The sequence below is a fragment of the Thalassophryne amazonica genome, chromosome 11, assembly GCF_902500255.1.
Source record: "Thalassophryne amazonica chromosome 11, fThaAma1.1, whole genome shotgun sequence".
NCBI lineage: Eukaryota > Metazoa > Chordata > Actinopteri > Batrachoidiformes > Batrachoididae > Thalassophryne > Thalassophryne amazonica.
Window position 1 is genome coordinate 63,883,102 of NC_047113.1, and position 26,227 is coordinate 63,909,328.

Consider the following 26,227-nt stretch of genomic DNA (forward strand, 5'->3'; position numbering starts at 1 on the left):
CTCTTCTGAATCTTCTCTGTTCTCTCACGATGTCCTGGGTGAATTAAGCCTTAAATTAGGATGTTTTCAGCTTGAAACAGGCCTACGACAGCGCCTGGAAGCGCTGCAGGACGTCCCGCTCCGTGGGAAGTCCTTACACCGACAGAAACACCCCATAATCTCTCATCAGCCGTTAAACTTTTCACAGAAAACCAGCTTAATTTCTCGAATAGTGTCCACTCGGATATTCCTCACAGGTCCAGAAAAAAATTTTGATAAGCAACGCGCGCCGTCTCGAGCAGCGTGTGAAACAAAGGAATTCAGCCGAGAGGGCGGGACCACATCTCACTCAAGGCCTGCCCACAGGGAAATGACATCACCGACACGCGTGAAAAAACTCACACATGCGCACGAGGGTTCAAGCATGATTGGTGTAATCGCATGTCATTCAAATCCATATAGTTAAAAAAAATAATAAAAGGGTCGGTTTTATTATCTAAGAGACCTCGTATATATATATACCTGTATATGAAAATAGCCCGTATGTATGTGGCACGATTTGTGTCCAGGGTGAACTTCCGCAACGATTGACACCACACTCGATATGGTGACTGGGGGCACTGAGGTGGATTTCTTTGGGGCCCTTAAGTTGAAAGCACACGTTCGTGAACACACGTACACACACACACACACACTAGATTAAAGCATCACACACACATTAAAGTTCTTTTTGTCTGAGATTTCTGGCAATAATGATTAAAGCTGAATTCTGTAATAGATAAAAAGAGGAAGAGAATAGATTTGTCTAACATTTCTAGCAATAATGATTAAATCTGGATTCTGTAATAGATAAAAAGAATAGATTTGTCTAAGATTTCTAGCAATAATGATTAAAGCTGAATTCTGTAATAGATAAATAGATAAAGAGAATATATAAAGCATTAATTTACTGTAATAGATAAATAGATAAAGAGAATAGATTTGGTTGCCCAGTAGCTGAATTCTGGAATTAAAGTTCTTTTTGTCTAAGATTTCTAGCAGTAACAAAGCTGAATTCTGTAATAGATATAGATAAAGAGAATAGATTTGTCTAAGATTTCGAACAATAATGATTAAAGCTTAAATCTGTAATAGATAAATAGATAAAGAGAATAGATTAAAGCATTAAATTATTGGTTGCCCAGTAACCATAAAAGATGAATAAATAAAGAGAACAGATTAAAGCATTAGCCCAGGAACCATGTAAGGATTAAACAACTCGAAGCCGTGCATTATACAGTTTGAATGCACGATGCGGAGTCTGAAACACCATGACGCGAAGTGCATTCAAACCGTATACTGCACGGCTTCGAGTTGTTTAATCCGCTTATACCATGGTCCCACACAGTGAGCGAACACACAAATATTTATTTAAGTTAACAGAACTTGATAAAAATGTGTGAGTATTTGGGACTATTTTATGTTTTGTCTCTAACGCGCTTACCGAGTCTGCAGGCTTGCGCCGCAGCAGGCTGCTCACACCCCCACCCCCCATCCCGCTGTGTGGAGTTGTGACAAATTCTGGCAAACAGGTCCAGAAACTACGCTCGCTGTTTTGATGCGGAGCGCTCGGCCTCCCGCAAGTATAGAACCGTTCTCTTCTTCTTTCCCGTCTTCAGTCTTGTCCAGTTCGTCCGATGTTAAAGCTTTACGCCGTTGCTTTTGCTGTTCGTCTGCTCTCCTCCACTTTCCATTCCTCAAACGTTTTATTTTGGCCAACAATATTAAAATTCACTTGGAAATCCATGTTTTATCGCGTTTCTGTTATTCACCTGTCAAAACACAGCTGATCTGCGCCAACTGATTTGTGCGTTGCTATGGTGACAACCAGAGAGTGATTATAACAGTGACTTAACTCACCGAACTACGTGTGCGTATACACGAAAATAATGCACGCCAGTTAGACATGGAATTCTCACTGACCATGGTATAAAAAGAATTAAAGTGAAAGTTCTTTTTGTCTAAGATTTCTAGCAATAATGATTAAAGCTGGATTCCATAATAGATCTATAGATTATTTCTAGCAATAATTATTAAAGCTGAATTCTGTAATAGATAATAAATAAAGAGAACAGTTTAAAGCATTAAATTATTGGTTGCCCAGTAACCATAAAGAATTAAAGTTCTTAAGCACAGAAGTGACTTCAAATCATTAAAGCACAGAAGTGACATTAAATTATAAATATACTTGCTTTGCAGCAGGTACACCTGCTGGTACAGTGAGGAAAATAAGTATTTGAACACCCTGCGATTTTGCAAGTTCTCCCACTTAGAAATCATGGAGGGGTCTGAAATTTTCATTTTAGGTGCATGTCCACTGTGAGAGACATAATCTTAAAAAATAAAAAAAAAATCCGGAAATCACAATGTATGATTTTTTTAAATATTTTATTGGTATGTTACTGCTGCAAATAAGTATTTGAACACCTACCAACCAGCAAGAATTCTGGCTCACACAGACCTGTTAATTTAATCTGTTAATCAATCACACTCCAACCTGTCCACCATAGCCAAGACCAAAGAGCTGTCTAATGACACCAGGGACAAAACTGTAGACCTGCACAAGACTGGGATGGACTACAGGACAACAGGCAAGCAGCTTGGTAGAAGACAACAACTGTTATGATTATTTATTAGAAAGTGGAAGAAACAGAAGATGACTGTCAGTCTCCCTCGGTCTGGGATTCCATGCAAGATCTCACTTTGTGGGGTAAGGATGATTCTGAGAAAGCTCAGAACTACACAGGAGGACCTGGTCAATGACCTGAAGAGAGCTGGGACCACAGTCACAAAGATTACATTAGAACACATGATGCTGTCATGGTTTAAAATTCTGCAGGGCAGCAAGGTCCCCCTGCTCAAGCCAACACATGTCCAGGCCCGTTTGAAGTTCACCAGTGACCACCTAGATGATCCAGTGGAGGCATGGGAGAAGGTCATGTGGTCAGATGAGACCAGAATAGAGCTTTTTGGAATCAACTCCACTTACCATGTTTAGAGGATGAGAACAACCCCAAGAAAACCGTCCCAACTGTGAAGCATGGGGGTGGAAACATCATACTCTGGGGGTGCTTTTCTGCAAAGGGGACAGGACGACTGCACCGTATTGAAGGGAGGATGGATGGGGTCATGTATTGCGAGATTTTGGCAAACAACCTCATTCCCTCAGTAAGAGCATTGAAGATGGGTCATGGCTGGTTCTTCCAGCATGACAATGACCCCAAACACACAGCCAGGGCAACTAAGGAGGGGCTCCGTAAGAAGCATTTCAAGGTCCTGGAGTGGCCTGGTCAGTCTCCAGACCTGAACTCAATAAAAAATCTTTGGAGGGAGTTGAAACTCCAAACCTGAAAGATCTAGAGAAGATCTGTATAGAGGAGTGGACCAAAATCCCTGCTGCAGTATGTGAAAACCTGGTGAAAAACTACAGGAAACGTTTGACCTCTGTAATTGCAAACAAAGGCTACTGTACCAAATATTAACATTGATTTTCACAGGTGTTCAAATACTTATTTGCAGCAGTAACATACAAATAAATTATTAAAAAATCATACATTGTGATTTCTGGATTTTTTTTAATTTTTTTTTAGATTATGTCTCTCACAGTGGACGTGCACCTAAGATGAAAATTTCAGACCCCTCCATGATTTCTAAGTGGGAGAACTTGCAAAACCGCAGGGTGTTCAAATACTTATTTTCCTCACTATATATAAATACTTATTTTCCTCACTATATATATATATATATATATATATATATATATATATATATATATATATATATATATATATATATATATATATATATATATATATATTAGAACACAAAATTGGTTTGGTTTGACCCTTGACCTGCTTACACAGGTGAATCCAATCATGGGAAAGGGTATTTAATGTGGCCATGTACAAATGTTTCCCCTCTTTGCATCTCTTCTAATGAGTGGCAACTAAACAACTCTCAAATGACCTGAAAACAAAGATTGTTCAACATTGTGGTTGAGGGGAAGGATACAAAAAGCTATCTCAAAGATTTCAGCTGTCAGTTTCCACTGTGAGGAACATAGTGAGGAAATGGAAAACCGCAGGCACAGTACTAGTTAAGGCCTGAAGTGTCAGGACAAGAAACATCTCAGATAAGCTGAAGCGAAGGATGGTGAGAACAGTCATAGTCAACCTACAGACCTGCTCCAAAGACCTACAACATGATCTCGCTGCAGATAGTGTCTCTGTGCATCGTTCAACTGTACAGTGCACTTTGCACAAAGAGATGCTGTATGATGCTGTGATGCAGAGGAAGCCTTTTCTGCGTACACGCCACAAAAAGGGTCACTTGAGGTATGCTAAAACACATTTGGACAAGCCAACTTCATTTTGGAATAAGGTGCTGTGGACTGATGAAACTAAAATTGAGTTATTTGGACATAACAAGGGATGGCAAAAGAACACAGCATTCCAAGAAAAACACTTGCTACCTATAGTACAGGCGGTTTCACCATGCTGTGGGGCTGTGTGGCCAGTGCAGGTACTGGGAATCTTGTTAAAGTTGAGGGTCACATAGATTCCAGTCAATATCAGCAGATTCTTAAGAACAATGTTCAAGAATCAGTGACAAAGTTGAAGTTGCGCCTGGGGCTGGATCTTTCAACAAGACAATGACCCTAAACACTGCTCAAAATCTACTAAGGCATTCATGCAGAGGAACAAGTACAACATCTGGACATCTCAGTCCCCAGACCTGAATATTATTGAAAATCTGTGGTGTGATTTTAAGTGGGCTGTCCATGCTCGGAAACCAATAAACCTGAGATGTTTTGTAAAGAAGAATGGTCCAAAATACCTTCAACCAGAATCCAGACTCTCATTGGAAGCTATAGGAAGCGTTTTAGAGGATGTTATTTCTGCAAAAGGAGGATCTACTAAATATTGATGTATTTTTTCTGTTGGGGTGCCCAAATTAATGCACCTGCCTAATTTTCTTTAAAGAATTATTGCACAGTTTCTGTAAATCCTATAAACTTAATTTCACTTCTCAAATATCATTGCGTTCATCTGCTATATGATATATTTAACTGAAATTTCTGATCCAGACAACCAATGATTTATAAAAGAAAATCATGAAAATCATCGGGGTGCCCAAATGTTTGCACACAACTGTGTGTGTGTGTGTGTGTGTGTGTGTGTGTGTGTGTGTGTGTGTGTGTGTGTGTGTGTGTGTGTGTGTGTGTGTGTGTGTGTGTGTGTGTGTGTGTGTGTGTGTGTGTGTGAGATTACACTTTACCCTAAAAACAATATTTTGCAGGGTGAATTGCAATATATAATAATATATAATTGGTGTGTTTTTCTTTGTTTTTTATTTGACATAATGAAAACAGGAAAACTTTTTAATCAACATTTAGAAATATCACATTTAATCTTTTACCAACCTATTAACTAAAAACAAGTGCTAAAACAAAACGCTTTTTATAAAAAAAAAAAAAAAACAAGTTATCTGAATTTTTATATTATATTATATACAGTATGCGACCATTGATGAAACTGTTTTAAACTTAACCAAAATAACACCGTATGTAAATGAATGAATGGCTTCAATAAAAGTTCCAGTAGGTGGTACCAAAGATCAATACAAAGGAAGAAACACGTGTGTGCGGATTTGTAGTGTTTCATACTGCACAGGCGGACACAGCTCTCTCTCTCTCTCTCTCTCTCTCTCTCTCTCTCTCTCTCTCTCTCTCTCTCTCTCTCTCTCTCTCTCTTGATATTATGATGTTATGGTCTTTTTTATTGATTGTTGCCCGTAAACTGGGGCCGAAAGCACAAACCACAACAGAAAGTATGTAAAAATAAAACAAAGTAATTTATTGTCATGAAGTGCTCGGGACAAAAAAAAAAAAAATAGCAAACAGTCTTAGCAGCTGAAAATAGGCTTGGTCAAAAACAGAGCAGAATTCTGGCACACGGGCAGTCAGTCCAATAGGCAACAACATTTCACACAGGAAAATAATTTATTCTGGACATCACAGCTTCTCAACTTGACTTTCAGAATGAAACAACTTACCCAAAGAAAAGAAGTCTCCTGTGTCTGTGATCTCTGTGTCAGTGCTCAGATTATCAAGTGCATACAATCAATTTATTTATACAACACCAAACTGCAGCATGTGTCACCACAAGGCGCTACTCATGAGCAAGGGTTAAACCTTACACACTCAAAGAGAAAACACATTGCCAGCAGTGGTAACTTTAAAACTTCCCTTAGGTGTTGTTTTAATGCAGGAAGAAACCTCAAGCAGACCAGGTTCACTAGAGTGACCATCTGCTTTGACCATAATAAATAAAACAAAACAATGAACTGTTGAAGATTCACTGAACAAAAATATAAATGCAATACTTTTGTTTTGCTCCAGTTTTTCATGAGCGGAACTCAAACATATAAAACATTTTCTATATACACAAAAGACCGACTCTCAAATATTGTTCACAAATCTGTGTCAGTGAGCACTTCTCCTTTGCCGAGATAATCCATCTCACCTCACAGGTGTGGCATATCAAGATGCTGATTAGACAGCATGATTATTGCACAGGTGTGCCTTAGGCTGGCCACAATAAATTTGTGATGTAAGTATATATGCATACATGTATCTGTGCCCCTAACTCTGCTCCCGGACAACCCCTGCAGCATTCAGGAGTCTAATTGAGGTAGGAACAAATGAGTTCTTGTATCTGTTCAGTTTACACTTGGGGACTCTGTATCATCTACCAGATGGTAAAAGTTCATACTCCTGATGAAGGTTGTAGGACGGATCACAGAGTATTTTCTGTGCTTGCCTATAAACAAAATGCTTATAGATGGGCTGAAGGGGAAGTGTTCTGGTCCTCCCCATAACCTTCATGGCAGTCTGCACCAGATGAAAAAGCTTTGATTTTAAGTGAACCAATAAGTTCTCATACCATGCTGCCATCCCGTATTTAATGATACTCTCCAACACTGCCGATAAAATAAAAACATGACTTTCTGGTCAACACCAAACACCATGAGTCGACGTAAAAAATACAGTCTTTGCTGTAAGCGTGCGCATAAATTATCATTATGGCTTTCCCAGCTAAATAGATTATCTAAGTGAACACCTACATATCTATAAGAGCTTACCTGGCATTTTTTCTTTTATCGTGAACTAGAACTGGAGTCTGGTGCCCAACAGACCGAGGATCTAGAACCATCTCCTGCATTTTATAACCAGGTGATCCAGGCATCACACCACTGAATAAAGGACTCAACCTCAGAAAAATAAGATGAGGAATCTTTGTCCTTGTACAAAAGGCTGAGGATGGCAGTGTCATCAAAAACTTAAAAATGAGGTTACAGAGGAGCTGGCTGCTGCATTCATTTATATATAAAGTAAACAAGACAGGGGAACTCACACAACCCTGAGATACTCCTGTACTGATAGATCTGGAGTCTGAGACTAGTTAAAAAAAGAAGAAAACCATTTCACAATGAGCGAGTCTACAGTCATCTGAGACAATTTGCTTATCAACAGATGAGGCCACAAAGTATTAAAAGCAGAACTAAAATCAACAAATAAACGACATGCCTAATTAGGCCTTGGGGTCCTCAAGATTCTTTAGGGTCAGATGGGTGATACTATTAATTGCATCATCTGTACCTCATCCATATCTATAAGCAAACCGTAGTGGATCCAATTCAGAGCTTTCAATATGGAAATAATATATTTCTCCAAACATTTAACTTCCATGGAAGTTAACGCCAATGGTCTAGTCCAGCAGTTAAGGGATAGAATCGTGCACTTTTTTACAAAAGCGCCAAACTTTGTCCAGGGACTCTTTAGGTTATATTAAGTCATGTCAAAGTGTGAGACATTTGATTTTAGCCCTGTATCCTGCTTTTTTTAAAAGGGTGTTTGCATGGTTATAATACAGCGTATATTTTGCTATTCATATGACAATATGATCATATGGTTATTATGTAGGGGGCCAGTGATCAAGATTGGACATTGTTAAGCTGTAGAGAATGGCTACTGCAACTAGTGCAAGGCTATACTGAGCTTATGTGATCATGTATCGTCCGTCGTGCTGCGTCATACGTCGTTGTACATCCTTATACATTAGCAGGGTGGTATGTTTCAAAATGGAAAGAGGTACAGGACTCATTTCAGGCCTGTAGGGATCTTTAACAGGCCTCTACCTCCGAGACATAAAATTAGGTCACTGTGATCTTCCTAGCATGAAAGCTGTAGAGAGTAGTTCATTAAAAATATTCATGAAACATTTGTGCATATCTAGGAAGTTTGCCAACCAGTTATTTACAATGTTTTCAGTTAAAAAAATATGGTGATAATCGTCTTAATACCAATAACATAAAATAATAATGATAACAACAACAACAATAATAATAATAATGGTTATAGCCATAAAAACAAAATTGATTTCTTGTAATTAAAAAAAAAGCATTTCTTTCCATTCAAACACTGCTGTTATTTTAGAGTGTAAATATGTTAGAGTGCATGAGTAGCATCTTTCCTTTGCCCTATGCTCGCAAACAGCTATATTGCATAGGTATATTGATATTCACAATGAGTTAGACAATATTTAGTCACTTTCCCTAGATTAACGCTTTTTCTAAGAGTGTAAGCGCACTGAAGTACATTCGAAGCATCCCTACTTAGCCTTAATACATTTTCATAACCTTCAAGTTTATATTATGAACTTAAAAAGACGTGTGGATAAGAGTTTGTCATGAATTATATGCTGTAGAAGGCTGAAAATGGTTATTCTCTTAAACCCAAGTTTTTAGAGTGTAGACGTTTATGGATTCAATGTCTCCCGATCTTATATACTTCAGGACACTATAAAGTACCTCTGATAAAGTTAAAAGTGCATGATTCCCCTAAAATTTGCCCCTTAGCCGCCGGACTAGTCTATTGAATTCTTGCTGCTGTTAAAGCAGAGTGGCTGTAATGATAACACTTTACCACTTGATGGCAGTGTAGGCCCATAATGATACATCTAGAATCAGGAAACCGATATGCTGAGGACCAGAAATAATCATTTCTGATTCAGTTTTGGGAAGAGGCAACAACAACAACAACAACAATAATAATAATAATAATAATAATAATAATAATAATAATAATAATAAGAAGAAGAAGAAGAAGAAGAAGAAAATATTAGCCAGTTTTATCATTATTATTGTCGTTGTTGTTGTTGCTGTGGTTAAGTTGCACATTGAAACCCTGTGAAGATGGTAGTAGTAACCAGCATCCATGTCTTTAATAAATTATTTAATGGTTAATTTCAGTTCTTTTCCCTCCTCCCAGACCCTCTCCTCCACACCGCTCCAAATTTGTCCAGCAAGTTCCTGCACTGTGATTGGCCTGCTCTGATTGGCCTCTCTTGTGATTGGCTGAAAGTTCAGCGCTGGTTCAGTCTGTCGACGTAGTTTGCTCGCCTGCGGCTGAAATTTGGATGGTGAACTGCTGCCGGCGGCGACGAGGATATAGTCAGCAGGTTTTTAATTCGCAGATAATTTTCTAATATCTTATGCAGACAGTCGGATAATGTAGACATAGCTGTTTCCTGTGCGTGTGTATCTACCACGGCTTTCCTGGTAACTGGGTCGCCAGAGGGTTGCACGCGGGCTGTCATTCAGAAATATCCGGGCAGCATTTTGAGCCATCACGTGTTTGACGTTCGCTTATATATCGTACGTTTTTACTGTACACTTTTTTTTTTTTCTCTCTCTCTCGCTCAACCGAACTGTCTACTTGTTAAAGTCGACTTCACTTATTGTAGACAACCGGCTCAAGTTTGTGCCACTGTTAAACTCGTTTTTTTTTGTTTTGTTTTTTTACATTTTTAGATTTGTTGTTAAAAACAAACACATTGGAGGGGTGTTGCAGCAAAAAGTGATGCTGAACGTTTTGGTCTCAGGCTGAGGAAATATCACTGGGAATTACACAGTAAGTTCGACTTTATTAAAAATATGTAATTTACATAACTTTTCCCCTCTTAGGTGGGTTTTTACAATTTTTCATACGTTGCCGGTTGCTTTATTGATTATATTATCTTTATTTATTTATTTATTTTCTATACCTGTTTGGTTTTCCCAGGCTTTTATCTATTATCCTGATTAACTTCAGTTGAGTTTAAAATTCTTTTTGCATTCTTCTGGAAATAACTTCATGAGGTACTTATAAATCTATTACAGCGCATCTACAAAAACATTTTGTTTTGATAAGAAAAATCACTCACTCACTTGACCAGGTTGCTCATTCAGTCATGTTATTACTGTGTCCTTCCCATCAAATGGCAAACCCTAAACCTGATTCAGTGCAGTGCATAATGCAGAATGCTTCAAAGGAACTAAAGCTTCATGAAGCACAATCATGTCTTGTGGGTTGCAAAATGAAAGGTTTTGCCAGGTTTTTTGAAATGGCTAATTAAAAGGCATAAATTAAGAGCAGCCACTGCAGTGTGTGATCATCACTGCACCACATTTCAGAATTTTTACAGGCATCTTATCAAATATTGATGTTAAGTTGTAAAGAACCCTAGCTAATTGAATGCTTTTTTTAAAGAAATATTTGTGATTAGAATCTATTTTACATCACTTTAAATGTAATTTTTTTGGGGGAGGGGGTGAGTTTTGAGGAAAACACATGAGAATATATTGCCTTGTTGTGATTTGGCATTTTAGACATTTTTTCTGGCATTAAACTGAATGAAAAATAATGGGTTAGGGTTAAGAAAATAATTGTTAGTATCTTTCAGACTAAGCAGTCTTTTCTTGGGTGTCAGTTACACATCTGAGTTATTCTACAGGATTGGAATTCCAAAGAGAGCAAATCATTAATGGTGAGCTAAAATATGGCTAGATTCTGCTGTCAGTGTAATTCTGTTACCGTAGAATTACCCATCTTCTAATCGGTTTAGTGTGAACCCTTTTCTGGTCAACTGAGAAGCTGAGACATTGATCTGTGACACAGCCTCAAGTCTGGAGGACAGTTCAAGTTGCGGAAAGATCAAAAGTATGGTAAAGAGAGACATAGTGAACAGGTGGATAGAATAAATCTCTGAAGGAAAAAAGCATTCCAGAAAATCTGTGGTCCTGTGTTTGGACAGCTTTACTCCAAACATCAGTAATGAGAACATTACTTACTGACAGGGACTGCTGGAAATATAATGTGAGCAAAAGCACCACTGGAGGGTTGAAGTGGTGATTGATTTATTAATCTGTTCACTATTTCAGACTAATTCGTCATTGTTTAGTAACTGTGTCAGAAACCAGGTTAAATATTTCCTTCACAATTTAGCAGAAGAGCAGCGGGGTGGTTTAGTAGTCAGCACTGTTGCCTCACAGCAAGAAGGTCCTGGGATTGCTTGGATGTTCTCCCCATGTTTGCATGCTGTGGCTTCCCTCCAGGGGCTCCAGCTGCCCAATAGACATACAAGTTAGTGGAATGGGGGACTTTCAAGTTGCAATAGAGCAGTGCCTCCGTGCATGCGTGATGACATCACAACTCTGTCTTTGGGAGACGCAGTTTCGTTCACAAACGAGAACTGTCCAGAAACTTTCTCATCACTGTTTGGAGTTGTGTGGAAGTAGGAATAGCCTTTTGAATGCTTGAATAACGATGTCAGCCGCACAAAGACATCAAATAATAGTGAAAGCATGTTCATTGCGCCCAGAGTGTTGGTATTTTGGTTGTTGAACTTTCCTAGCAACGAATGTTAAGCCCCGGTCACACGGCACTAATGTAGGACACCAAAGCCAAAAAGAAACAAGAAATCTGGACTTGCATTGACTACGGAGACATCATTTAACCAGCGTCCAGCTTCGATTAGTCAGCCGCTCCGTGTGGCGTCATAACAGCCGATTGGTTAGACCCTCCGTGAGGCATCATAACAAGCTGTTGTTTCTAATGATGCCAAATACATGAGCGAGAGGCTCACTAAAGGCCCTGTCACACCTTGACAATTTAGCCAGCGTATGCCAATTGTATCAAAAAACGCTGGCTTAAGTCCAATAAGTTAAGGGTTTTTATAAGTTAAGAGCAAGTTGAAGCATGTTGAAACACGCTGAAGCTCTCTGATGTACGTCTGCTAGTGACTAAACAATAGCTCTAATTAGCACCTATTGTGCTCTAGTTAGCACCCTCCTAATGAGAGGGCAGCTGTCCCTCCTAATGATGGGATGGACGCCTCTCCTGATGGCTCCCTTGACGACTCTCCTGATGACGTGAATGACACATTACCATGAACAAAAGACTGAAACTGCTTTGATCTGAGTACCCCATTGTAAACGGGACAAAGCCGGTTAAGGCTGGGTTTCAACTGTTTCACATAGAATGCCTCTTTGATCCCTCTCTCAAACCATTTCTTCTCTCTGGCTAAGATTTTAACTTCCTTGTCCTCAAACGTGTGGTTAGTATCTTTAAGGTGGAGATGAACTGCAGACTGCGGTTCACTGGCGCCCTCTCTGCGGTGCTGGTATAGCTGTTTGTGTAAAGGTTGCTTAGTCTCACCTTAAAACCATACATTTCCGTGAAGCCCGTAACATTTTTGTGCATGCGGTGACCTCAATGGGAGGGTTTCCAAAAGTGCAAATGTACTAAAGTCATTTTATGAGTGTGCTACCATTGTTTTGCAAAGTCTGGCATGATATATCATCAAACTATGCACTAGATCACATCTAGTGCAAGATCTTTCCACACAAATTTGTCACACTTACAGACTGTGACCTCCCAGCATGCGCGTTTTTAAATGTAAGTCAGGTTTTTACATTCACAGACGCTCACCTTGTCTGATAATTGACTGCAAATAATGGGTTGATGCCAGTCTGCTACCACCAACCACCAGTAAACCTAGTCCGGTACGTAAGATGGTGAAGTAACTGAGGCTAATGGGTCTTTAGGATAAATTGCACTCAGTAATGCAAATTTAATGTCCACTCTTAGGGTTTCCAAAGCATTACATGCGTCACCTTCTAATTCATTACTTGGACTAATTTCTTTCTTTTTTTTTCCAGACAGTGATCATTCTTCATCACTACAAACAAATGGAGCTGCTGTGGGTTTTTGTGCTGCTACTGGAGATGATTCTGATGTCCAATGCAGCCAGAGGTGAGTGACAACAATTCTTACTGCCTATTAAAACTGAAGACTACATGAAGCACCCCGCTCTTTAAGTGTTTTATAACAGTATGCTGAAAATTCAATGTTGTTTCACTACACATTGTTTTGGCATTCTATCGAGTGAAGTTTGCCAAATCATTTCTTTTGCTGTGTAGATGGTAATTTTTGGATTTGAGTGATATTCTCTGTATGTCGCATAAGATTACACCCGTGTGTGATGCTAACTCACTGGCATCATTTGACAGAAACGCTCAAAGAGCCCCAGTTAATCCATGGGAGGTGTCAGTACAGTATGGTCACCACTCGGCACACCACAGTGCTTCCACACATCTAACCAAACATAATAAAATAACAAACAGCACAATCAGTCCTGGATGTTGTTTATGGATAAGACAGGATCGCCTTGCTTCACGTGCAGACACGGGTGGAGTTGGCGCCGGTTCCTGAGATCACACTGATGATGAGATTTCAGCAGGAACAAAGCCACATTCAGCGAGGCGAGGCACAGGCATCATGAAGACACGAGGCTGAAAAATAAACACAGGACCATAGACCGCAAAGACACAAGATTAGATTATCTTATTAGGGATGTTTGCTGTGCAATGCCACATTTCCTCCCTCAGACCTTCTGCAGTCTGTCAAAGAAAACAGGGGAAGAGAGGACCGGTGGAGTGAGTTGGAACATGGAAAGACTGTTCAAAAAGATGGGTAAAACTGAGAGGAAGTGGGGAAAGAAGAAAAGGAAGAGTGAGGGAGAGAAAGGAAAGAGTGTGAGAGAATGGGCGAGGGATGTACTGTTTGAATATAAAGGCTGAACAAACAGCTTTAGATCAGTCCTAATGCTCATCTTGTGATGACATGTGATGACTTGATTTTACAGATCAGGCCTCTGTTAAAATATAGCTACAGCTCAAGAAGAAATCCATCTGAAACTGCCCCCCCCCCCCACACACACATGCATATTATATAAATCATTTTTGGTGGAGAAATGAAAAACAAGGGACGAAGTCCAAAGTAATTTGTCAGAGGGATGCTAGATCTTGGTTGTTTGTGCCATTTCACTTTAAACGTACATTACATTAGGGATGTGTATCACAATAATTGGTTGCGATACGTATTTCAGTATTTGAGAATTCCATTCAACAAGTATTGCAATTTGATATTACAGTATGTTGTGATTTATTTGCTTTTTGTAAGACTTCATGATGGAGAAACATGAATTAATATGCTTCTAAAGATTTTTTTTTTTTTTTCTTCAGGAGAAAAAACAAAACTTACCTAACTGCATATTTAGTCATTTTGAAGTAAACTGCTTGTCTGCCCTTGTATCTTTAGCACCAGACTGATAGAAATGACAGATGAAAAGTGGTAAAAAAAAATAGTTTATTAAGGCTGGGCAATGTCTGCATAAATGGTATATCATGATGTGTATTGCAGCGCTTCATGCAGGGTAGTGTTTTTTGCTGTCTTGGATTGATATTTTCTGTGTTGAAAGTGCAAATTAGATGTCATTTTGCACCTCAGAGAGAGTCTACTCCACTGTGCTCAGGCTCACCACCTTGTTCCACCACGTTTGGCTCGTGAACAGTTGGCGCATCGCAACCTTTAGATAAAGACCCCTATCTCTATCTCTAATTCTTGCATTCTCTGGCTGCTGCTCTTTTCAGTAAATTATGAGTACTCAGTTTGATCTTGACAGAATTATCTTGCACCCTGAATAAATTATTTCCCTTTACAATGAAAACAGTTAGTTGAGGTGCTTCTAGCATCTTATTAACATGCTGCTTGGTCTGTGGACAGTTCCTTCTGGAGGTGTTCCAAGCATGTTCCACTGGGTAAACTGAGAATATGCTGAATTTGGTATCATGTCTGGTCTGTGAAGGCCTTGGGATCCCGCAGGAAGAACTAGAGTATGTAGCTGGGGAAATGGACAGAAGGGCTGCAGTGCTTGGCCTGCTGCCACCGTGACCTGACCCCGGATAAATGGTGGAAAATGCCTGGGTGGTTTGCTGTGTTTTTAGCTGTGTGTGGCAACCATTTTTTATTTATTTATTAATTTTTTTTTGTTAGTTTTTTGATGGACTAGTGGTTCATGAAAATTATTGTTGAATAGCTTCCATCTCTTAGGCTGGATTTTTGTATTCACCACGTCACTCTTAAGAATTTTCACTGAGAAACATTTTTATTAATGTCTGGCGGTGATTGTGGAGGTATCACAGAGAAATATACAAGAGATGGGTTGGCAGGGCAACTGCATAAACAATGAACAATGCAACGCAAAATGTAATAAGACACATCAGGACTTTTAAGATTGAAAACATGAGCTCTTTGTTGGCTCTGTGTGTCTGGATAGTCCCCTTTGCCACAAGATTTACTGACAGTAAAGTACACTATTGTGTAAATCCAGGAAGTTGTGTCTAGCATTTAATGAAAGGGCAATAAACTCACATTGTACTGAGGGGCAGCAAAAGCTAAATGTATAATTGTAGTGATGGAATAATAGCAGTCATGTTGTTCTCCTGTTAGAGTTGTATGTGTTTGCTAGAAAACATTAAACAGTACAGTGAGTGATTTAAAGATGGTGCTTAACAAAAAGAAAGCAGTTTATTGAAGGTTACTTGCAGTTGCTTTATCCAGTATGTCCTTGCGGTTTGTTTGAGGTTGACGATCAGATAGCACCGACGGCTGTTTACCATCGCTGGAACTGATTGGAAAGAGAGGCAGGAACATTGAAATGGTTTTTGGCTTTGCTTGAACAGTGTGGTAGAGAAACATGGAGGCAAACCTTGACAGAAACAAACATGACAGATGAGAAGAGATATAAAAAGGCAAGCAGTTATATGCCCATATTGCAGCAGATGTGGCGGCACATGAGTTCCACCAATGAGATTTGTACACACACCCTGTTTAGACCAGTGTCTGGACTTCTAGGTGAACTTGGGCCCGTGCAGTAGATCACGAGACTAAACATTTGACAGATTATAACTGCCCTCAGTGAGCTCCAGTATTGTGATGTCAAGGACTAGTAATAGCCCTATGCATTCAAGGCTATCTGCTTAGTGCACGTAATTTAAAGGAAAGGTCCATCCGTAGTTCAGCAGGGTTTATAAAAACATCAGCTATCACTAAAATTCCTCAATGTTTTGTTGTATGCTGCTATACTGTGGAGAATTAAAAGGGGATTATGCCATTGCCCCACCACATCCAGGTGGGGAAGAAAAAAATGACAAGACTCGATTAAAAAGGATAATTATTGTAATGTTTTCAACATTCTACTGTTTCATGTATGCATGCACACACCGACTGACCCGCGCAGTATATGCATTGTGTGTGCATGCGATGTTTGATGCCGCGAGCATTTCAGTTGGTTATGAGAATATCAGATGGTATTAGCCAGCTGTTAAATGCATCACAGACTAACAGCTGGAGCAGGGTGAAGAGCATGATAATGTGACTACAGAAATTGCATTGATTCTTTTTCACTTATTCACTGTAACTGATTTCTGTTTTAATATGCTGCAACATTTATCATCCCTTTCTACATTCCTGTCGCATTGAATCAGATTTAGAAACTAAAAGGGGAAAAACCTCATTATACCCGCAAAAATAAATCAGTTAAGTGGCAAAAATAATAAACTTTTTCCATTTGAAAATAGCAAACACGGTTATTTATTAGGGGTGGGAGAAAAAATCGAATTTTCGCAATGTTTTGTTTTCCGATTTTTAAATCGATTTTTGTTTAAGAAAAATGTCGATATTTTTCTAAATTTGAATGCTTCATTTTAGACTGCGTTTATCAGCCGGGCTGGCAAAAGATACCGCTTTTCTCCAGCAGAGGGCGAAATGTTTTTCATTGACACTCTACCTGGCAACGCGATGTCACATACATCTGCGGGGGAAAAAACTTAAATTGAAAGCAGAGAATGGCGGACAACTCGCTACATGGTGCAGGGATAAAACCCCCACCATCACATCTTAAATCTAAAGTGTGGGCACATTTTGGATTTTTTGCTTTGAAGGGAAAAGCAGAACTGGACATGTCGAAAGCTCTTTGTAAAATCTGTAATGCACACATTGCGTACTGCGGAAATACGGCAAACCTCAATGCCCATCTAGCAAGGCACCATCCTGAAGTAAATGCAGAGCTTCCAGCCAAACGTCGTGCAGCAGCAAGCCAGCAGACAATGAAAACGGCATTTTCCAATCTACCCAGCAGTTCTGACAAAGCGAAATGCATCACAAAATCAATTGTGGACTTTATTTGCAAAGACTTGCGGCCTTATAGTGTTGTGGAAAATATAGGTTTCAGGAACATGCAACACACGCTGGAGCCGAGGTACGTGATACCTTCCAGAAGGTATTTTCTGAAACAGCAGTGCCTCAGATTTACAATTCAATTTAATAAAGTTAAAGGCTCACAATTGAGTTTTCAGGTGCTCAGGTTCAGGTGCTCAGGTTCAGGTGCTCTGTTTGTGAATTGTTTTTTTTTTGTTTGTTTTTTTACAGCGCTGACTGAGCAGAACAGTTAAATAAGCTGCTAAAGTAACTATTTTTGCTTGTGTATTATACATTTTATTTACTACTTTTGACGTCTAGGGTTATAAAAGAGCCCTTTTCAAATTCATGTTAAAGTTAGACTCACGTTTGAGTTTTCAGGTGCTCTATTTGACATGAAAATTGTTTTATTACAGCACTGACTGAGCAGAACAGTTAAATAAGCTACAAAAGTAAATATTTTTGTTTGTGTATTATACATTTTACTGACTACTTTTGAAGTCTAGGGTTTTAAAAGAGCGCTTTTCAAATTCAGTTTAATAAAGTTAAAGGCTCACAATTGAGTTTTCAGGTGCTCAGGTTCAGGTGCTCTGTTTGTGAATTGTTTTTTTTTTTGTTTTTTTTACAGTGCTGACTGAGCAGAACAGTTAAATAAGCTGCTAAAGTAACTATTTTTGCTTGTGTATTGTACATTTTATTTACTACTTTTGACGTCTAGGGTTATAAAAGAGCCCTTTTCAAATTCATGTTAATAAAGTTAGACTCACGTTTGAGTTTTCAGGTGCTCTATTTGACATGAAAATTGTTTTATTACAGCACTGACTGAGCAGAACAGTTAAATAAGCTACAAAAGTAAATATTTTTGTTTGTGTATTATACATTTTATTGACTACTTTTGAAGTCTAGCGTTTTAAAAGAGCGCTTTTCAAATTCAGTTTAATAAAGTTAAAGGCTCACATTTGAGTTTTCAGGCACTCAGGTTCAAGTGTTCTGTTTGTGAAATTTGTTTTTTTGTTGTTTGTTTGTTTGTTTGTTTTTACAGCACTGACTGAGCATAACAGTTAAATAAGCTGCTAAATAAATATTAAAAAAGCTTCACATGTGATGTGTATTTTTTGGGGGAAATATGCCTCCTGGTCTGTAGACATCATTATGCAACTTTTTCACTGGTATTAAGAAAACTAAACTAAGAATCGCAAAAATCAGCAATATCGTAAAAATTGCAATTTAAATCGAATCGGCACCCAAAAAATCGTGAGAGAATCGAATTGGGGGCGAAGCATATTGTCTCATCTTTACTATTTATTAATTTCACTAAAGAAGTATCCTTGAAGAAGACACCAAACCCCTAATTGTACTGTCCTGCATGATGTTAATCTGTGCCCAGGGGTTCTCAGACTCCAAATGAACTTGTGCCCTTTGTGTAACTCATGTTTTCATCCACTGTCAAGATGCAATACAAGCCCTGGATTTAGGAATGTCATGAATCAAGATTAAAATATTATTTCTTGGACTCAGCCATCAGAAGTGTTTCTCTTTAGGGTGAAACTGTCGAAAGATTCACTTATCAGTGATATTCGTGTCTCTAGGACCTCTGCCTTCATAAATGGTAAACGGACTGCTTTAATATCTCTCTTTCATACGAATAGCACCTTATAGTTATATCTCACATTCACTCTCTCATATCAGGATGAATGCAAGGTGCTGAACTTCACACAGTGAGCAGTTTGGACATTAAGGACCTTAGTCAAGGGTCCTTTGTGATTTTTCCAATCTGCCAGGGACTTGAACTGAAGATCTTCTCATCACAGGTTAACCACTTTGACCTGTAGATGATGTAGGTGTTTGGTGATTCTGGTGCCTTTTAAAGACAATGAAGTCCCAAATCTTGGGGGTTGTGGTGTTTCCAGTTTTACTGTGTGGTTGTGAGTACTGGCTGCTCGCCAGGGACCGAAATTGAGAGATCGCTTTTGGTACTAGGTCTCTGCGGAGGTTTGTGGGGTAATGCTGGAATGACAGTCTCTTAGGGAGATTTGGATTGTGTCTGTCATTGAGAGGGAACCCTGTTCCACTGTGTGTTAAAGGCTATTAGCCCACATTTAGATAAAGTTAGTGTTTGTTTTGACAGGGTTATGGTGGGGTCGTAATGAGGCTATTTGAATGTTCACTGCAGGGGTGAAGATTTGATGACTTGTGCATGTTTGGTTGGAGGGGAGTGCAGTGTAAAAAAAAAAAAACTTGGGACGGTACAATAAATTTAAGAGAATAAAAAAGTAAGTCCCTTCGGCTGCTCCCTTGTTTTGCACTTGGGGTTGCCACAGCAAATCCAAGATGGATCTGCATATTGAATTGGCACAAGTTTCCACATTACATGGAGAAATGTGGTGGGGTGGGGTTTGAACCGGGAACCTTCTGCACTGAACCTAAGTGCACTAACCACTTTAAGAGAATACATTCAGGAATAATGGAATATTGGTATGAGCCAGTGATGCCTAGAAACCAAAAGGGTAAAGGAGGGAATCCTCACATTTGAAAATCTGTGAACTAGTAAGAGTTGTCCAGTTGTGATTACAAATTAGTGCAGAAAATGCTAATCAATTCATTTGGTAGTCCTTTCAGTTTGAGATGCTTTACCTAAACTCTAAAATTAAGACGTATAAGCAGTAAGTCCTAACACTGAGGGAGACGTGATGAGTAAATATTTGGTTTGTTGGTTGGATTCTGATCTCTGATGTCTTTTCCATGCTAGATTGACATTTTGTCTTTTTTTCTTTGACATCGTGCTGAAGTGTTGGTTGTGGGGCCACAGTTCTGCAATGTGGTCTCAGTGGGGTTAGGGTATGTTTGGCCAGTCCTGCAGCACTGGGGGTCAGAGTGCAGCCAGCAGACCAGAGAGCGGTCAGGAATCATATGTGTTTGTGTGTGCACACATGCGTGTGTGCATGCACGTGAAGAGAAAGCAAATGCCTGCACCAGGGGAGACTGTAATAACAGAACAGGAACCCCACAGAACAGCACACACACTCTTTTACTCGTTTATTTCCTCTGTTTCATATCAGTAACTGAATTGATGCTTCATTGGCTTGTTTGCCTAAATACTCAAAAGCTAATTTTCTTAAATTGTGTTGTGAAACCAACCGTTAATACGACTGATGAAGTATTTAGTTCTCTACTGGAACAGGTTTCATTTAGTTCTGAGTAAAATTGGAGTGCAGCAAGAACATATTTAAAGAATGTTATGGCCCCTTCATAAATAACACAAAGTTGGGCGAAAGAAGCAGGAACCGGCCCAAAACCATCTACAAAAAACAAAATGGGGATCCGTGAAACATTCTACCTGCTGTTGGGAGGGACACATGGTCAGACAGGTGTGCACGATTCCACGGCGACGGTTTTGTGCACGCTCTCGCCCGTGCACGAACACAGTGCTAGCACCTGGAACGTGTGACATCACATCACTCTGTTGCTGTGGGGGGGAACACACACACACACACACACAAAACACAGCAATTTCTAATATTTAATCCCTCTTATCAAGGGGACAATACAAGTATGATCCTTCTGTTCCTCTGTATATGACCCATGGTCACAGACGTCAAGACATGAATGAAGCAGTGCACTCTTATCATGTCCACATCTGCTGGCGCCGTGTATCCAGCTGGACCCGTGTGTCCAGTGAGTGGTGTGCTGAAGGACACCGCGTCATGTGGACCATAGCTGATGTGGGTGACGTGACATTCAGATTGCCAGCTGAATGTACACATGATCAGACAATTTGTTTCACATGGGACAGCCTGAAGTGCGCACTGACGCGGTCGCTCCCGCCCATTGCAGAGGTGATATGTTTTTATGTATTTCCACATGAAGACAGCATGCCCAAGCACGTGCCTCACGGTGGAGTATTGTCAGGTGATGTCCTTCATAACACGGTATGTGTTCTCCAGCTGTGACTTGCGAGTCCACAGATCCCAACAGCACCGGCTGGGGCAGACACGCCCACCTTACCAAATGAACTCAGCTCAAAGAAAAAGTCTTTCTGTACCTTTATGTGATTATTTATTTTCTGTATTTGTTATGTATTTATGGATGTAGTTATTGTATGTATATATTTAATTGTCTTGTTCTGTATTTTAATTTAACACATCGTGCACTGAGCTGCTGTCAGCTGGAACTGACAAGAGCATGAGAGGCCTCCCACACGTGCATTGAGTGGAGTGTTGCTCATCTTGTTGATTGCACAACATATATCCTCCAGCTAAGTTGCGAGTACACAGCAGTCAGCTGTTCCAACTGGACATTACAGCTGCCCAGATGCGCTACACTGGACAACGATTGCACTCCAGCCGCCTTAGCTTACCTGACAATGTTCAATCATGGCGTGGGGAGGGAGGGAGACGACACACTCCTCACGACATCTGTGCTGCAAAATACTCTGTTATAAATGAATCCAATGTGATGAGACTTTGTGAAAAGTTACAGCCTTGTCTTGAGTAGGTACTTTTGCATTTTGAGTTTCCATAAATCAGCAGAACATGAAAAATGACTCATTCGGTACAAATTTTATGACAGAAACTTCATGACAAAACTCCACGTGTACAAGGAGAACAGATGAACTTGATCCCAGACCTTTTTTGCTGTGAGGCAAGAGTACAAACTGTTGCTCTACCAGATTTCCACCAAGGATAAAAATTAAATAAATAAATAAATTTATCATGTAAAGCTCAATTTCACAAATTTTGCGAATAGTTTTGGATCTGGTACATAATATACATTTTGGGCCATACCTGGAAGATCCAGAAAACTAAAAATGCATTTTTGTTTGTTTGTTTTACATTGTATACTAGTATGTAATTAACAGTTTATAAAAAACTTGCTGAAAAGTTTTGGTCTCACAGAGAAGAGAAATCTTTTTTTTTTCTTTTGAGTTTATCTCAATTTGTTTTGTTTTGTTGTTTTGTTTTTTTGTTTTTTTTGCACAGAATTTTGTCTTTTATGTTAGCACAGAGTACTGCAGCAATTTCCTAATGTTGTGAACTTGTTCACTCATATGGCAATAAAATGTTTCTGATTCTGATTCTGAAAATCAAGGAAAAAAGAAGTTTTCAAATTGAATAATTTTGGAACATTTGAGTTCTTGATATTACCTGCATTAGTCCATATAGTCAAGCATAAGACAGCACCAAATGATTAATAGATATTATTTTCCAATGTACTGATTAGCTTTAGAACAAAGCAATTTATTTAATATAGGAAGCAATAAAAACTTGCCGTTATAATTTCTTATTCGCCCATTTTATTTTCTTGACTTAAAAACTGTCTTAACTTGTCTGTCCAGCATTCAAAATCCTAAAATCTTTCAAGTCGCTCTGATATAAAGAAAAAAACAGCAAAATTTCATGTTTGAAAAGTTGCAATGAGAAAATGGATATGAATGTTCAAAAAAAAGTTTTATTCCCCATCTAATAAGCCAATAACTAACATAATTTTTCTTATTTCTAATCAGCTACAGTTGTTAGTGGAGCTATCTGATATCATTGTCATCATCACAAAGTAAATATACAATATTGTGAAGGGAAATTTGATGCAGTTTTTGGCATTTTAACAGTTACTTTTAGAAATCATAATTCTGGGTGGTGAGGGGCGGGGAGTATCTTATTCTGGATAATCAACAGGCTTTGCTGTCAGAGGGTTTCTTTGGAAACAATTTTCATGTAAAATCCTGAAACTGACGACAATGAGGTGTGTGGATTATAATTGTCACTGATGTTTGTATTCTACTTTAGTACCTTCCCCTCTCCTTTCTTTTTCTCTTCCTGACATTTTAATTCTTCTGCCACTCTCTTTGTCTTGGTAGGTTGCTTGTCTGCCCTCCAGCCAGACCTTTTCTAATTCCTCTTTTAACTCTCCAGCCAGCGACATGCACACACACAGTCTCCAGCTGTTATTCTTGATGGTGTTACAAATGAGATATTGAAAGACGATCCCTGGGACAGGAGACACAGATTCTTGTTTTCTTTCAGCTTCAGTCTGTCAGATTGGGTTTGTTGGGGGGTCGACAGCACTCACAGCAGCTGTGTGTGTGTGTGTGTGTGTGTGTGTGTGTGTGTGTGTGTGTGTGTGTGTGTGTGTGTGTGTGTGTGTGTGTGTGTGTGTGTGTGTGTGTGAGCGCGCGCGCGTAGGATGAGGAAAAGCAGCACACATGACCAAAAATATCACCACAAAGCCCTCAGTAAGAATTGTGATTGACACAGTCAGCCAAACCCTTCTTCCTTGGGGGTTTAGTAAACATACAGACGATCCTTATCCTCAGGATGGTTCAGGCTCAGTAGCAGAATATGAGGACAGACAGGTTTAGGAAATCATTTTTAAGTTGTTGATATATACTTTTTAACTATCAATTTTACACTTTATTCTCAGGCTAAGCAGGTATTTTTGTAAATGGGAATTTTCCACCTTCGTTACCTAAAGTTTAGACTGGGTCTTGTCCAAAACCAGCGACAGCATTGGCAGGGTTTGGGTCATAGGAGTATGTACTGAATGTAGCAAAGATGTCGGAAGCTCACTCCAGCTCTGACGCCTCTGTTTCTCAGCACACATACTACAATATGCTGCGAAATTCATCATTGGCACACAAAAAAGACCTACCAAAAAAAAAGAACCACTTGTTTTTTCCCCAGTGCCAGCTGTCGCTGTGGAATCCATACTTCAGGGGGAATGTGAGAAGAGTTTGAAAGATGTGGGGGGTGGTTTGTTATGGAGGGGACAGAATCATTGTCATTGCATTTACTGTACTTATGGTGTACATTTTTAAGATAAATATTTGTTCACATCTCAAACTTTAACACAATATCAAAATTTTATCTATATTATAATAGTCAAGTGGCTTCTGTCTGCATGTCTGCATGCATGTGTGTGTATGGCTTTGATCGTGGACAAAGTGGGGAGAGCTGACATTTGCTGCTTAGTATGCTTATGTATTTTGAGTCATGGATGAATGCTGTGAAAACAGCTGTTGGAGCCAGAGACGGCTGCAATGTGCGTAAATAGTTAAAGTAGTTGATCAAATGTTCATGCGGCTATTGTTTCTGTATGAAAAAGTTGCTTTTCGTCCCACACATGGATGAGTCACGTTCAGCTCGTCGGATGTTTAGTTATCGATCCATTCACATATCATCAATGTTCGTGCAAGACATCAAACTTGGGAGGTTGGATGAAGTTGGATGACAGTCAAACAGAATGCTGACGGTACGGGAACTATTTCAAACAATGAGGAACCCTCAAGACAGAAAATAAAACCGAATACACATGAATTGAGGTTGTTGTTGGTATTCGTTCACATTTTTCAACAGTTTGAAAATTCTGATGAAGCGCCAGCTACAGGAATGAAGCTGGACTACGGTTAAACTATGTCAACGTAAGTCCAGATTTCTTGTATTGTTTTGGCTTTGGTGCCCTCCATTAGTGCCGTATGACCGGGGCTTAATGCAAAGGTGCAGCCCAAATTTGTGACTAGTTAGTTGGGAGTGAGAACCTGTATGGTTTGCAAGTTTGTTTTATTAATTGTAAAATTATTTACACATCTATTGAACCTCATGGAAAAGGCCAAGGTAACATCCACAGTTCATATGGTTGTGGTAGGGATGGGACAATTGTCCGTATGGGTGGTTGCCTTCCATACAGCTGATTAAGTAGTGTGACGGATGCTCCCTGATCTGACCGGAACTCTGTTAAATCCAAATGTGACTTTAAAAGTGTAGATTCAGTTTTAGCTGGTTGAATCTATACAGCACATTGAATTTGACATTTCAGTATTTTTTTTTTTAAATTACTGTAAAGCTAAGGAATTTTGCTTTAATTCTTAAGCACCTGTTTTAGGGCCCCTTCACACATCTTATGAATAAGTACAATTCAGGGCGAATCACGGCGAAAGAGCTAGTATGAGTGAACTACAAAAACATCGAGCCGACGTCGGGAGGGGCACTTGCTCAGGCAGGCGGGAACACAGTGGGAGCACCTGGAGCGTGTGTAACCACATCGCACAGATGCTGTGGGAAAAAAAAAAATGCTACCCACGGGATTCGAACCTGCAATTTACAAAAGCTCTGATTGCCAGCCAGAAACTTTACCACTGTGCTACCATCGCTGTCCTAGAAAAGGTGTGGAAAAATGCCTGAAATCAACAAGCAGACAGATGGATTTAAAGATAAAACCACACACCATAAAAACAACACCGCATTTTATTGAATCCCTCTTATCGAGCGAACAGTACAAGTATGAACAGTCTGTTTCTCTGTAGGTGACCCATGGTCACAGATGTACAGTCATGTGATGACATGAATGATGCAGTGCACTCTTATCATGTCTACATCTGCTGAACCCGGCATGTCCAGCCGGCCCTGGGTGCGTGTCCGGCCCAACGGCACGCTGCAGGACAGACACTGCCTCATGTGGAACAGAGCTCATGTGGGTGACGTGACATTCAGATCGCCTGCTGCGTGTTATGATCTGACGGTCCTTTTCACCTGGTGAAGCCTGTCAATGTGCACGCCATGCACTCGCTCACTGCAGCCCGTCGCACCATCGATATGTTTTTATGTATGTCCACGTGAGGACAGCAAGCAGACACGCGTATCACAGTGGACGGTTGTCAGTTCGTGTCCATCCAAACACAGTACATGTTCTCCAGCTGGGACGTCCAGAACCAGAGATCTCAACAGCTGCGGCTGTCGGCAGACACGCCCCCTGTCAGTTCAGCGTGAACATGTCACTCTGTTCCTGTGTTATGTG

At 39.6% G+C, this 26,227-nt stretch overlaps 1 protein-coding gene across 1 annotated transcript in view; it reads left to right on the forward strand.

The window, feature by feature from the left end:
• Positions 1-9,508: 9,508 nt before the first annotated feature.
• Positions 9,509-26,227, forward strand: part of fgfrl1a (fibroblast growth factor receptor like 1a) — a 183,399-nt gene continuing 166,680 nt past the window's right edge. Inside the window, exons 1-2 of the mRNA XM_034181988.1 lie at positions 9,509-9,991; positions 13,060-13,153. Of these exons, the coding sequence (XP_034037879.1) occupies positions 13,090-13,153 (64 nt within the window). The 5' untranslated portion in view covers positions 9,509-9,991; positions 13,060-13,089. The remainder of the gene's footprint in view (positions 9,992-13,059; positions 13,154-26,227) is intronic.